The sequence below is a fragment of the Leiobunum rupestre genome, chromosome 5, assembly GCF_980474605.1.
Source record: "Leiobunum rupestre chromosome 5, qqLeiRupe1.1.hap1, whole genome shotgun sequence".
NCBI lineage: Eukaryota > Metazoa > Arthropoda > Arachnida > Opiliones > Sclerosomatidae > Leiobunum > Leiobunum rupestre.
In genome coordinates this window covers 12,749,691-12,764,341 of record NC_143388.1, presented here as the reverse complement: position 1 = coordinate 12,764,341, position 14,651 = coordinate 12,749,691, and the positions used below count along the sequence as shown (strand labels likewise).

Here is a 14,651-nt window from a genome sequence, read left to right as displayed (position 1 = left end):
GGGGGGGGGGACAATCAGGTACAATTTCAGGCTCGTGAGTCGCCATCTGGTGACCAAACGCTGAAAGTATTACAATATAGTAAAACAAATTAATAACTAGAATGCCGGGAGTAGTGGCTCACTCCTGTAATCCCAGGCGTCCGGGAGGCAGAGTTTGTGGATGGCCGTGTGAGGACGACCACTAATCCCCCAACGGGTGGTTGTCATACTTCCGCCACGGGTGTCCCAACCCTATCCCCAATTATCCCCCCGTGGGCGTGGCCGTAACACATATCTCGCACCTGATTAATCAAATGGACGAGCGGACTGAATTGTCCCACCCGTTACAATCGCTCATAACGAGCTTCTAAAAAAAAAAAAATCTTAATTTAATAATCCTAAATTTACTAAAATTTTCGAAATGGAAACGTCGGTTGAATAATGGCAAATTTTCGAAATGGAAACGTCGGCTGAATAATGGCAAATTTTCGAATTGGAAAAGTCGGCTGAATAATGGCAAATTTTCGAAATGGAAACGTCGGTTGAATAATGGCAAATTTTCGAATTGGAAAAGTCGGCTGAATAATGGCAAATTTTCGAATTGGAAACGTCGGTTGAATAATGGCAAATTTTCGAATTGGAAAAGTCGGCTGAATAATGGCAAATTTTCGAAATGGAAACGTCGGTTGAATAATGGCAAATTTTCGAAATGGAAACGTCGGTTGAATAATGGCAAATTTTCGAATTGGAAAAGTCGGCTGAATAATGGCAAATTTTCGAATTGGAAAAGTCGGCTGAATAATGGCAAATTTTCGAAATGGAAACGTCGGTTGAATAATGGCATATTTTCGAAATGGAAACGTCGGTTGAATAATGGCAAATTTTCGAAATGGAAACGTCGGTTGAATAATGGCAAATTTTCGAATTGGAAAAGTCGGCTGAATAATGGCAAATTTTCGAAATGGAAACGTCGGTTGAATAATGGCAAATTTTCGAAATGGAAACGTCGGTCGAATAATGGCAAATTTTCTAATTGGAAAAGTCGACTGCATAATGGCAAATTTTCGAATTGGAAAAGTCGGCTGAATAATGGCAAATTATCGAATTGCAAAAAGTCGGCTGAATAATGGCAAATTATGGAATCAGAAAAGTCAGTTGAATAATGGCAAATTATGGAATCAGAAAAGTCAGTTGAATAATGGCAAATTATCGAATTGCAAAAGGTCGGCTGAATAATGGCAAATTATGGAATCAGAAAAGTCAGTTGAATAATGGCAAATTATGGAATCGGAAAAACCAGCCGAATAATGGCCAATTATCGAATCGAAAAAGGTCGACTGAATAATGGCAAGTTATCGAATTGCAAAAGACGGCTGAATAATGGCAAATTATGGAATCGGAAAATCACTTGAATAATAGCAAGTTATCGAATCGATAAAGGTCGCTGGATAATGGCAAGTTATCGAATCGATAAAGGTCGCTGGATAATGGCAAGTTATCGAATCGATAAAGGTCGCTGGATAATGGCAAGTTATCGAATTTAAAAAGTCGGCTAAATGATGGCAAATAATCGAATTGTAAAAGACGGCTGAATATTAGCGTATTCTCGAATCGGAAAAGTCCGCTGAATAATTGGAAAAGGTTGGCTGAATAATAGCAAATTATCGAATCAAAAAAGGTCGGTTAAATAAAGGAAAATTATCGAATTTAAAAAGTCAGTTGAGTCATGGCAAATTTTCCAATCAGAATATAAATTTGGCTATTGCAAAGACTGAACTTTGAAAGATTTAAACTACTAGCTTGTCCTCAAGTATAGTGTTTCGTCTGTGTAGACGAAGTTTATAGCCCTTGTTTGACAACAGTCAAATCAAAAATAAGTCGTTCGCTAGACAATCGGCGACAAAAAAATCTCCGAGCTAAATCGTCTTTTCGTAAATAAGGGAAACAAAGTTGAAATTCTTCGATATAACAATGCAAAACTTGTCACGATATTCGGGAAACGACAGCTTTCTTTAAAGCTACAAATAACGATTCGAATTCCAAAAACTCGAATAAAACAACGAAAAGTACGGTCTTCAAAAATGACTTCAAACACCAGAAGTAGGACAAGGGATTAATCAACAACGAGTGCATACCGTGCCAAAAATTTAATTTTTACACGCCAAATGCAGTTTTGAGACAAGCTGAAAAACGATAAAGATATCGTCGCCTGAAAGCAAAATCCACGTAACTTTTTGTGTCCATTTTAAAAGCAAAATCCACATAAATGTTTTGATAAATATTTATTTAAATATTTGAAAGAGTAACGAGGGCATTTGCTTTAAGAATAAGAAGATTGTTTGCGGTTTTTACCACTCGTATCAGAATTTAGCATATAGAATTTAAATAATTCTTTAAAACAAAAAACACGTAATACATGTTACTTGGTGTTTACAGAAGTTAAGGGATAGTTTTTGGTTTGGTTGCTTACCAAAAACTTGATATTCGAAAGTTTTGCACTAAAATCACCGCCATAACCGATCACTATTGTGAGCGTAGTAGGTGATTGTAGTTGTGATTGTAGTTGTGATTGTAGTTGTGATTGTAGAAACATTATCCAGCAATCCTGTACTACGGCCACCATGCATTCGTTTGGTGCTTTGCTATATTATCTAAGGTAACCAGGGTTGGCAACTGGTTTAAAGCACCGGGGAAAAAATATGGTTAAAACCACTTTTTTTTATTAAAAAAATATTGAGTAATGAATTAGAAATATTGAAAATTTGAAATACTATTTATTTCAAATAAAAAATTCAGAATATAATACTCTGTATTTTCTATTCCAAAACGAAAATAAAACTTAACCTTCACTTTTTGTCGTCTCACGAAGTAATGAGGGCTAGATATAAACAATTGGGGGATTAGATCTTAAAATGCATTTTGCACGTGTTAGGATATATAAGCGGGTAAATAAGCCTGCCACACCTCACAATGTAAAGGTACCTTTACATTGCGTGTCCCGCGAATCCCAGATTTGTTTGTATCTCTATTTTTTCTACCTCATTGGTTATACTTTGGTTTATTTAAAAACAATTAGAATAAAAATGAAGAAAAAAAGTGTTAAATTAAAAGTTACAGTTCGTTCTGATTACCGAGATGATGCGAGATGGAATATTTTGACGTAACTATAGTACAAATAAAATCAGCTGCCTTTCTTAGAAACTATCAGGCGTTAAACAATATCTAAGATAATATCGTTGATTCAGTTCTGAAATTTATAATAAATTGAACAAGCCACATTAGACTTGGTTATTTCGGTAAACAAATGGTTTCGAACTTTATTTTTGGAAGAAACTAGTGATTTTCCATTCCATTTCCATGTTTTACGTTCCCTTTACAAAAGCGCAAACTTAAAAAATTTTACGTAGTTCATAGTTTAATAAAAAAAAGATGCGTCGCTCGTATTGAACGATTTGAAAATAACCTTTTTGCACGCGAAAATACCTTTACACTATGAGCATATGTAACATAATTACTCTTAGTATGCCACTAGCTCTATTTCTTTACTACCGGTTTGATTCACAGATATTGCGTCATCCGTACCCTACGTAATATTTGACGTCATCGAATCTCAAATACCGATTATGCCGTCGCACCATTAGCTCTACGTCTGATAAACCGACGGCCATTATTTCAGTAAAAAAACCGGTTTGAGCAACAAAGGCTTAGGAGCTAAAATGAACTACAATATACTGTCAAGTGCTGTTAATGCAATTAATATGCAAATTAATTAAGTTTTCGGTGACTCAGGTTCTAAAATAAATTTGCATTGTCAAATAAAAGAAGCAGGTTTATTGGAAAAAATAGTTGAAATTCAGGTTGAGCTTTTCTGGGGCATCTACAAGGTTGGAGTCTTTGCAGATTCTTTTAAGCCTAGGCCTTAGTCTTCTAGGCTTGGTATGGGTTTTAATAACGCTGGTGGAATATCCCCAACCTTTTCTTTTTCAAAACTACTCATTATTTAACTTCAAATATTTAACTTCAATAAAGCTACATTAGGATGACTAAAATTCCAACACAGACAATTCCTTCTCAATTTAGAGTTTTTCCATTGGCTTAAATACATATGTTAGTAGCCAATATAGTGTGACTCCCAAAATTACTAGGATGAACAAGTTGGCAAGCCAAAATATACCTCTCCTCGGAAGAGTTTTTAATTTTCAGTGAAGCGTAACTGTATCCGTGGTTCTGCGGTAGAACGCTCACCTCTCGTGCAAGAGGGCTCGGGTTCTAATCCCGGCCGATTAAAAAGTTATACTACACCCAATGACAAAAAGAGGGCGCTTTTGGAAAAACCTTTTCCCTGATTCTAAGAAACTGGGTACGCAGTGATTACCCTTTGCCCCGAAAATGCGAACGCGTTCGCAGGCCTGACAGACAGACACGGTGGTTGAATAACCCCTCCTAGGGTACAAAGTCCCCTCGGAGAGGTAATAAAAAGGTTAAAATCTAACGTAGTTCCCCTTTTTACTGGTTCGTGGTGAAACAAACCGTGAGTGAAGATTTTTGAATGTAATAAAGGTACAGTGGCATACTTATGAGTAATTATGTTACATATGTTATGGGGTATAGCTGGTTTATTTACCCGCTTTTATACCCTAACATGGCGGCGTATTGTCACGCGCAAAATGAATTTTAAGATCCACCTATTAACAAATTATTCGAGCAAGAATTTTAATAGGTTTAAACGTTAAGCCTATCGCAAATTTAAAGATTAAACCCGACAGTCTCGTGAAACACTTTTCTCCGATGGGCCCTGAAAATCCATAATCCGCGTCTAGGCAACGTCTAAAATAATACTTAACGTCCTTCAGGAAGACGCGAATCTCGTGCCTAAGGCATTTCCTGCAAACCCTAGTTATACCCAGACACTTTATGTCGAATGTCTAGCTAGAACGGTCGATAACTAACCCATCACATCAGGGATGAGAAAATTGATTCCAAAATACAAGTCTGAGGATAAAAAATAATATCGGATTTCGAGCCAACCAGAGAGAAAATTCCGATTCTTTAAGATTTTTATCACCCACCTTGACGGGAACTGTTTCCAGGCAAAAACAGTCCTAGCGAAATTGGAAACGCGATATCGCAGTCAATTACAGAAAATTGCGACCTTCAGTTCAACAGTTTTTATTTAAGGTTATAAATTTTAGAATAGCAATTATCTCTTAGAGAAAACATTTTCCTTCGCGGGCTCATGCTGATTTTTATTAAGACTAGTTAACACGGGCAGTTTTCCGGATTTTCTCTATATTCTAGTTGTTCTGGCGCACGGGAAAACGTCTGTACACACGGACAAAATTTGATTTATTTTACCGCCGAGTGCGCTGCCGGTAAACCAGGGGCTAAAATAAGGATTTTTAAATTTTTTAGAACTGCCAAAAAACATATATATATATATATATATATATATATATGTGCGTCACGTGATAAAAAGAGCGAATTTGAAAGTCTTTAAAAGTAGGCTTACGAATTTTTGCGTCTATCAGGTGATGGCATAACGCTCGCTGATTGGTGGGTAAATTGGAACAATAGCCCCGCCACTCCATTTCCTCCCCTTACCCGACACACCTTAAAGTACTTTTCAAGGAGATTCCAATGGTGCAAAAATTATTCCCCGCAAAGCATTATTAAAAAAGTTGTGGTTACTTAAACGAAAAGTGTGACGCGAAACACTACTTTTGTGGGAAGCATTGAGGGTTTGCAAATTATATTTCAAGGGAAAAATACAGATTTCCGCTAATGCGAGACTTTTTGTTTATGTCTATTTATTTTTGATTTTAAGTAGTGGCAGCTAGGAGCAATTAACACAGCAACCCGTCAAAAGTTGTGCATTTTCTTGCGTACAGTTTTCATTGGTTAGTTGGATAATTAAAAATTATCTAAAGACTATACATTGGCGCCTGACGGCGCCGCGAGCGCGGCGCCTCCCCAGCCCCATACTAAAAAAGTCATGGGCCATCTATAACGCGACCTAGAGGACAGTACCAAGCCTTACGCATCAAGTATATAATTTTATATTAACTATATCTCCTTAAGTATTCATTTCCGAAAAATAATTTTAACGGCAATTGATTCCTTGCGAAAAATGCAATCAAAACAAATATATTGGAGGGCGCGCTATTCTTGAAAATGGCCAGTTCGCACTAGTTTTGCAAAAGTATGCAAAATATTCTTTCCGCAAAATAGGTCTTGAAAATGGCCAGTTCGCACTAGTTTTGCAAAAGTATACAAAATATTCTTTCCGCAAAATAGGTCTTGAAAATGGCCAGTTCGCACTAGTTTTGCAAAAGTATACAAAATATTCTTTCCGCAAAATAGGTCTTGAAAATGGCCAGTTCGCACTAGTTTTGCAAAAGTATACAAAATATTCTTTCCGCAAAATAGGTCTTGAAAATGGCCAGTTCGCACTAGTTTTGCAAAACTATACAAAATATTCTTTCCGCAAAATAGGTCTTGAAAATGGCCAGTTCGCACTAGTTTTGCAAAAGTATACAAAATATTCTTTCCGCAAAATAGGTCTTGAAAATGGCCAGTTCGCACTAGTTTTGCAAAAGTATACAAAATATTCTTTCCGCAAAATAGGTCTTGAAAATGGCCAGTTCGCACTAGTTTTGCAAAAGTATGCAAAATATTCTTTCCGCAAAATAGGTCTTGAAAATGGCCAGTTCGCACTAGTTTTGCAAAAGTATGCAAAATATTCTTTCCGCAAAATAGGACTTCCGTCACAAGGCAACCACCAGAATGCTCACCCTAATTCCCAACGCTCTAACAAAAGTTACAGTAAAATTTGGTAACACTCACTTTCTGAACGGTGTCATCTACGAATCCCCCGATGACATAAACCTTGTCGTTGTCTATGGTATCTAAGATATATGGCGAATCCGGTGTCAAATAGACTATCTCCGAAGACGAGTATATATTGGAGGCACTTTCAGGATTCATTTCAATCTGCAACAAAGTTGATTGTGAGAATCAGAGTCGTATAAGCTTCGTGCGTAGTTTAAATTTTGCTCAGAAGTATCGCCGTCTACCGAGTACAGACCGAGTTTTAAATTGAATAGGCCTATCTTAAAGCTGTCTGCTTGTTCAAAATTATCTTTGCACAACAGCTGAAAGTTTCAACCGAAAAACGTTGAAATTCAAAAATCGTCAGCTATTTCTTCACATATTTAGTTCACGGATATTAAGGCAGATGGCGATATAATTCCTAAGCTCGAAGCCTATAATGACATTTCACAAAGAATATGTAGTATGTTAGAGAACGACATTGAAAATGTGTTCGTCGTCGCGATCAAGCATTTGATCCGCTCTTCTGTTTAAAATTTGATTCAAATCCATCAAAACGAGGTAAAAGTTTCGTTTAAATTTGGACTTTCCTGCAATCTAGGAAATTGTGTGTTGTTTAATTTTATTTAATGATATTTAAGAAACCCTAATTGCCATTGATTTAACATCGGCAACTTCTTTCTCGAATATCTCCGGTCATAGACAGAGTTTAAACATTTTTCAAGAATCCAGTATGTTAATTCTACACATGTACAAAATTTAAATAGAATCTGTTAATTTTAACAAGAATCTTTTTAGAACCGAATAATTGTCAAGATAAAGAGTGGTGACCATTAGGTCGATTGATGAGCAGCTTTTCGATTCTGAGATTCAGATGATGTTAGCAGAGTTTCTAAAATACAGGTTTAAATGCATGCTGCTTATCATATGCTACCAGATCCTTAAATGTCTATGAGAACAACGCATTTTTTAACTCTCCGAGGGGACTTTGTACCCTAGGAGGGGTTATACAACCACAGTGTCTGTCTGTCTGTCTGTGGGTCTGTCTGTCAGGCCTGCGAACGCGTTCGCCTTTTCGGGGCAAATGGTAATCACTGCGTACCCAGTTTCTTAGAAAAAGGGAAAAGGTTTTTCCAAAAGCGCCCTCTTTTTGTTATTGGGTGTAGTATAATTTTTTAATCGGCCGGGATTCAAACCCGAGCCCTCTTGCACGACAGGTGAGCGTTCTACCGCAGAACCACGGATACAGTTACGCTTCACTGAAAATTAAAAACTCTTCCGAGGAGAGGTATATTTTGGCTTGCCAACTTGTTTTCCAAAACTTTAATTGGTGTTGAATCTAGGTTCCTCAAGTGGTGTGAACAAGTCGCTATAGAAACAAAACTAAAAAGTATCCAAAAACGCAGATACAGTTTATAAATCTATTTTGATTGAATTCAAAGGGAATCCAAAATCTTTTACAAGTAAAAACTAAAACGAAGCTAGACGCAATCATAAAAAGATGAGATTCTCAGCGCGGTGAACCTAACGAACTAAGAATTTCCTTTCTTCAAAACGTAGCCTCCGTTATTATCAAAATCGATTGTTACTTAAAAATTTATATTTTTGAAGAATCAGCTCTGTGCACTTATCGCACGACCAAAAAAAATATTTCAGCAAATCGCAATTTAAATCGAAGACATAAATAAATTTAAGTGAAAATGAAAAAGCTTGAGATGGAAATGTCTTTTCAAATATTCATATTTCGCGACTCTTTTCACTTATGCTATTTTCAGACGAAGCTTATGAAACCGGGCATAGATTCCGTTACGATATTTTCAGACGAAGCTTATGAAACCGGGCATAGATTACGTTACGATATTTTCAGCCGAAGCTTATGAAAACGGGCATAGATTCCGTTACGCTATTTTCAGACGAAGCTTATGAAACCGGGCATATATTACGTTACGATATTTTCAGCCGAAGCTTATGAAACCGGGCATAGATTCCGTTACGCTATTTTCAGACGAAGCTTATGAAACCGGGCATAGATTCCGTTACGCTATTTTCAGACGAAGCTTATGAAACCGGGCATAGATTCCGTTACGATATATTCACACGAAGCTTATGAAACCGGGCATAGATTCCGTTATGCTATTTTCAGACGAAGCTTATGAAACCGGGCATAGATTTCGTTACGATATTTTCAGACGAAGACTAAGAAACCGGGCATAGATTACGTTACGATATTTTCAGCCGAAGCTTATGAAAACGGGCATAGATTCCGTTACGCTATTTTCAGACGAAGCTTATGAAACCGGGCATATATTACGTTACGATATTTTCAGCCGAAGCTTATGAAACCGGGCATAGATTCCGTTACGCTATTTTCAGACGAAGCTTATGAAACTGGGCATAGATTCCGTTACGCTATTTTCAGACGAAGCTTATGAAACCGGGCATAGATTCCGTTACGATATATTCACACGAAGCTTATGAAACCGGGCATAGATTCCGTTATGCTATTTTCAGACGAAGCTTATGAAACCGGGCATAGATTCCGTTACGATATTTTCAGACGAAGCCTATGAAACCGGGCATAGATTACGTTACGATATTTTCAGCCGAAGCTTATGAAACCGGGCATAGATTCCGTTACGATATTTTCAGACGAAGCCTATGAAACCGGGCATAGATTACGTTACGATATTTTCAGCCGAAGCTTATGAAAACGGGCATAGATTCCGTTACGCTATTTTCAGACGAAGCTTATGAAACCGGGCATATATTACGTTACGATATTTTCAGCCGAAGCTTATGAAACCGGGCATAGATTCCGTTACGCTATTTTCAGACGAAGCTTATGAAACCGGGCATAGATTCCGTTACGCTATTTTCAGACGAAGCTTATGAAACCGGGCATAGATTCCGTTACGCTATTTTCAGACGAAGCTTATGAAACCGGGCATAGATTCCGTTGCGCTATTTTCAGACGAAGCTTATGAAACCGGGCATAGATTCCGTTACGCTATTTTCAGACGAAGCTTATGAAACCGGGCATAGATTCCGTTGTGCTATTTTCAGACGAAGCTTATGAAACCGGATATAGATTCCGTTATGAATGATATATTCAGACGAAGCGGGCATAAATTCCGATTAGTAAATCAAAGTTAATATTTATAATGAAATATAAACTATAAATCAATTTAAGCAGAAAACAACGTCAAAATTACAAGTTTACGTATTTCGCCAAAAGAATCGCAGAAACGTGATCTTTTGTACCAAACAAAATGTAATTTCGAAAGATACATAACTGCTTTTGGAAATATACACTTTTAAATTCTCAAATTATAAAATGAATTTACTTTTAGGGTTCAGTAGTCGCTGAAGTTAGGCTTCAGTGGCACTCATTTTGAATCTTTTCGGGGAACGATTCAATAACTTAATAATAAAAATTATTATCTGCCAAGAAGGCATAGAAGAAACTAAAAACTTGTACCATAACATTATCCCATGCCTCCATGCAGTGGCGTAATTAGGAACTCCGGGGCCTCCCCGCGAAAAACGACTCGGGGGCCCTTTTAAATAGCACCGATTTTAATCATAAACTTTTGGGGGCCCCTAGTTCTCGGGGGCCCCCCCGCGCCGCGGGGTCTGCGGGGGCGCTATTTACGCCACTGCCTCCATGGCCTTATATTTCTCATAATGGAAAAGCCTTAATAATCTGTCTGTAGCGCCATCTGGAAAATGAAAAAGTGGGATATTTTCCACAGCTCTGTTTGAAGATTAATAAATGGAAAGATATTTTTATAATTTACATTCGCAGACTGAAGTATTATAATAATTATAATAGAATAAAAATAATAATAATATAAATAAATATTAAATAACAAAAATAAAGTATAATTTGTAGACTATTTCCCACGACTATACGAAAATGTAGGCACTAGAGGGCACCAGTCGATTCCCGGTATTTCAGAAGTATAACTTCATTGTGCCAACATTTCATATTTTCATAGTCCCGAGGGGCAGGTCACTTCCATTTTGGGTGCGTCTTAATCATAGTAAAATGATTAAATCAGGCTAATCAAGATTAAAAAATCTAATCAAGATTATAAATTCTAATCACGATTTAATCATTCTAATTAGATTTAATTATTTTAATCACGATTTAATTATTTTAATCACGATTTAATTATTTTAATCGCGATTTAATAATTTTAATCGCGATTTAATTATTTTAATCGCGATTTAATTATTTTAATCGCGATTTAATTATTTTAATCGCGATTTAATTATTTTAATCGCGATTTAATTATTTTAATCGCGATTTAATTATTTTAATCGCGATTTAATAATTTTAATCGCGATTTAATTATTTTAATCGCGATTTAATTATTTTAATCGCGATTTAATAATTTTAATCGCGATTTAATTATTTTAATCGCGATTTAATTATTTTAATCGCGATTTAATTATTTTAATCACGATTTAATTATTTTAATCACGATTTAATTATTTTAATCACGATTTAATTATTTTAATCACGATTTAATTATTTTAATCACGATTTAATTATTTTAATCACGATTTAATTATTTTTATCACGATTTAATTATTTTAACCACGATTTAATTATTTTAATCACGATTTAATTATTTTAATCACGATTTAATTATTTTAATCACGATTTAATTATTTTAATCACGATTTAATTATTTTAATCACGATTTAATTATTTTAATCACGATTTAATTATTTTAAACACGATTTAATTATTTTAATCACGATTTAATTATTTTAATCATGATTTAATTATTTTAATCACGATTTAATTATTTTAATCACGATTTAATCATTTTAATCATGTTTAATCATTTAATCATGTTTAAATCAGATTTAAACATTCTAATCATGATTAAACGTGATTTAATCAACATAATCGTGATTAAACGTGATTTAATCAACATAATCGTGATTAAATTGAATTTAATCCAAATAATCACGATTAAATCGGATTTAATCTTTCCCCTCGCATAGTCCTTAGTTACTTCTATGCGTTCTTGCCTATGCTAATAACAAAGTCAGCTAGTGACTTTTAATGCATTCTGATTTTTAGATAATATTCTACCAAAAATCGTGACACGGACAATTGCTATACAGGGTCTTTTTTTTTGCTCGGAAAAGTGTTTTTTTTCAAAAACTATTTATAGTACCGATTTCAAATTTGGAAGGTCAATTCTCTATACCGGGGGACATCAGTTTGAGAAATTTGAGCGTTTTCGGTAATGTTTTTCACCAATTTTGAAAAATTATTTTTCGACCACTAGGTGCGAGATAAAAAATTTCTATTATAAAGTTGTAGGCCGTCATCGAAAACCCTTAAAAATTGTTCACTCGACGAAAAACAATTTATTTATCAGTGAAAATTCGAGCTTGAAAAATTTACAAGTTGGTGAAGCCAAATTACGATTGTTTGAAACGATAATTGAAAACGAATTACCTAATCCAGTTGAAACTTTGCTTAAAAAAACGACCGGATTTAAAAAACACGAGGCTATAGGTCAATCCTAAACATGCATTGGGTATTTAAAGGAAAACTTTGGGAGATTATTATCAGTGTTTGATAATATTTCGAGCAATGCCTCGTTATTCAGTAGCTGAGCGTACCGAGATAGTTGCCATTTACTATGGAGAAGCAGCGCAAAACCTTAGAAGAGTGACTGAAATCTTCGCAGAAAGACATCCAAATGGAGCACCATCTGTAAATACATTAAGACGAGCAATTCACGATTTCAATCAATTTGGTATCTTGCAACCTAGGTTTCGCGGATTGGGTCAACCGGATTTAGACTTCGAGAACAATGTACTCGCGTACTTTGTGGCATATCCTCGTCACAGTTGCGCTAACGCCGCTGCTGATTTGGGTTGTTCTGCAAATCGTGTGTGGAAAATTCTTCGTAAGAATCGCTATCACCCATACAAAGCTACGCTCCACCAAGGACTAATTGACGGAGACCATCAAAGACGTTATGAATTTAGCAACTGGTTACTAAATGCTGTCCAAGAAGATAGACAATTTTTGCGCCATGTTTTGTTCTCCGACGAAGCGTCATTTTCTAGAGATGGGCCCTTTAATCATCAAAACAGCCATCTTTGGTCTGACATCAACCCACATTGGGGTTTTGAATATCATCACCAGGTTCAATTTGAACGGGTCAATGTTTGGGTTGGACTTGTTGGAAACCGTTTGATTGGTCCCTTTTTCCTGCCGACGAACCTCAACGGCCAAAGGTATTTACATTTTCTACAGAACGAACTGAGTGACGCAATCGACGACCTTCCATTGGCTGAAAGACGTCAGTTGTGGTTTCAGCAAGATGGCGCCCCTCCGCATTTTTCCCGGCAAGTAACTGAGCACCTCAACAACGAGTTTCCTGAAAGGTGGATAGGGAGAAATGGTCCAGTGCATTGGCCAGCAAGGTCACCTGACCTAACACCGCTGGATTATTTTCTCTGGGGATTCGTTAAAGCAAAGGTATACGCCACGCCCATTGAAACTAGGGAGGAACTCATTAGACGAATAATCAGTGCTTGCCGAGACGTCACACCAGAAATGGTAGAGAAAGCGTTTGAGAACTTAATTGTCCGCGCACAAACCTGTGTTGCAGCCAATGGTGATATTATTGAAAATGTTTTGTAAAAATTTATGTGAATAAAATATCTGCATTTAAAAACCAAACGTGTACATTTTTTCAAGTGTGAAAACTCTACTACGTTTGTATTAGACTTGTTCCCTTTCAATTATCGTTTCAAACAATCGTAATTTGGCTTCACCAACTTGTAAATTTTTCAAGCTTGAATTTTCACTGATAAATAAATTGTTTTTCGTCGAGTGAACAATTTTTAAGGGTTTTCGATGACGGCCTACAACTTTATAATAGAATTTTTTTATCTCGCACCTAGTGGTCGAAAAATAATTTTTCAAAATTGGTGAAAAACATTACCGAAAACGCTCAAATTTCTCAAACTGATGTCCCCCGGTATAGAGAATTGACCTTCCAAATTTGAAATCGGTACTATAAATAGTTTTTGAAAAAAAACACTTTTCCGAGCAAAAAAAAAGACCCTGTATATGAACTCAAACCCTTACCACGTAATTGAGGAACCCGTCATTTTTATCACAGCACAGTTGATAGAAAGGATCAGAAGGCTTGAAGTTGACGAAATGAAGATGAAGCGGTTTGGGGCTTGCCCTGTTGGATCCGTACAGGCGACACAACTGAGAACACAGCCTGTGTTGCTCCTGAAAAGAATCCCAAAATCAATTCATTTAAAATCGTACGCGGTTGATGAAAATCAGATTTTCTATAATTTTTGGATAGACATCCAGGATAAAAATCAATAAAATAACAAAAAATATTTTGATTACTCTAGAGTTGGCTCACTTCTTTTTTAAATAGACTATACTCAAAATACATATTACCATAAGTAACATAATATCAATAAGTATGACAATTAACGAGATTTACAACCAAACTGATTTTCATAGTTATTGCGTAATCAAGATGTTTTATCGGCACAGAGCCCTCTAGTGTCTAAAATACGCGAGACTTCCGCTAAGCCGAAATATCTGGTTTCCGATAGATAGGCGGAATATTAGGCTAAAATTATAAAAATTAAAAAGGTTTTTCTCGGCGTCACGAGCTCATGTTTTTTTAAACACGCGTGATTCGCACGCGGGCTTCAAAACAAAGCCAAAGCCCCTCGCGACTCCAGAACGTGCTCTCCGATATTAGGCTTAAATTTTTATCAAAAAGTAGTCATCCAAAACCGTAAGTCGCGAGTCCAAGTCACAGCTTGAA

General features: G+C 36.1%; 1 protein-coding gene across 2 annotated transcripts in view; it reads right to left on the bottom strand.

The window, feature by feature from the left end:
• Positions 1-14,651, bottom strand: part of LOC149943569 (uncharacterized) — a 248,400-nt gene that overhangs the window by 218,084 nt on the left and 15,665 nt on the right. The window contains exons 10-12 of one of the 2 annotated variants that reach the window (XM_090174901.1): positions 13,940-14,092; positions 6,823-6,969; positions 5,284-5,363 (exon numbers count right to left, since the gene is read on the bottom strand). In XM_090174901.1, the coding sequence (XP_090031027.1) occupies positions 5,331-5,363; positions 6,823-6,969; positions 13,940-14,092 (333 nt within the window). In that variant the 3' untranslated portion in view covers positions 5,284-5,330. Of the gene's footprint in view, positions 1-5,283; positions 5,364-6,822; positions 6,970-13,939; positions 14,093-14,651 lie in introns of those variants that run through there. The other variant, XM_090174900.1, reaches the window with a different exon arrangement.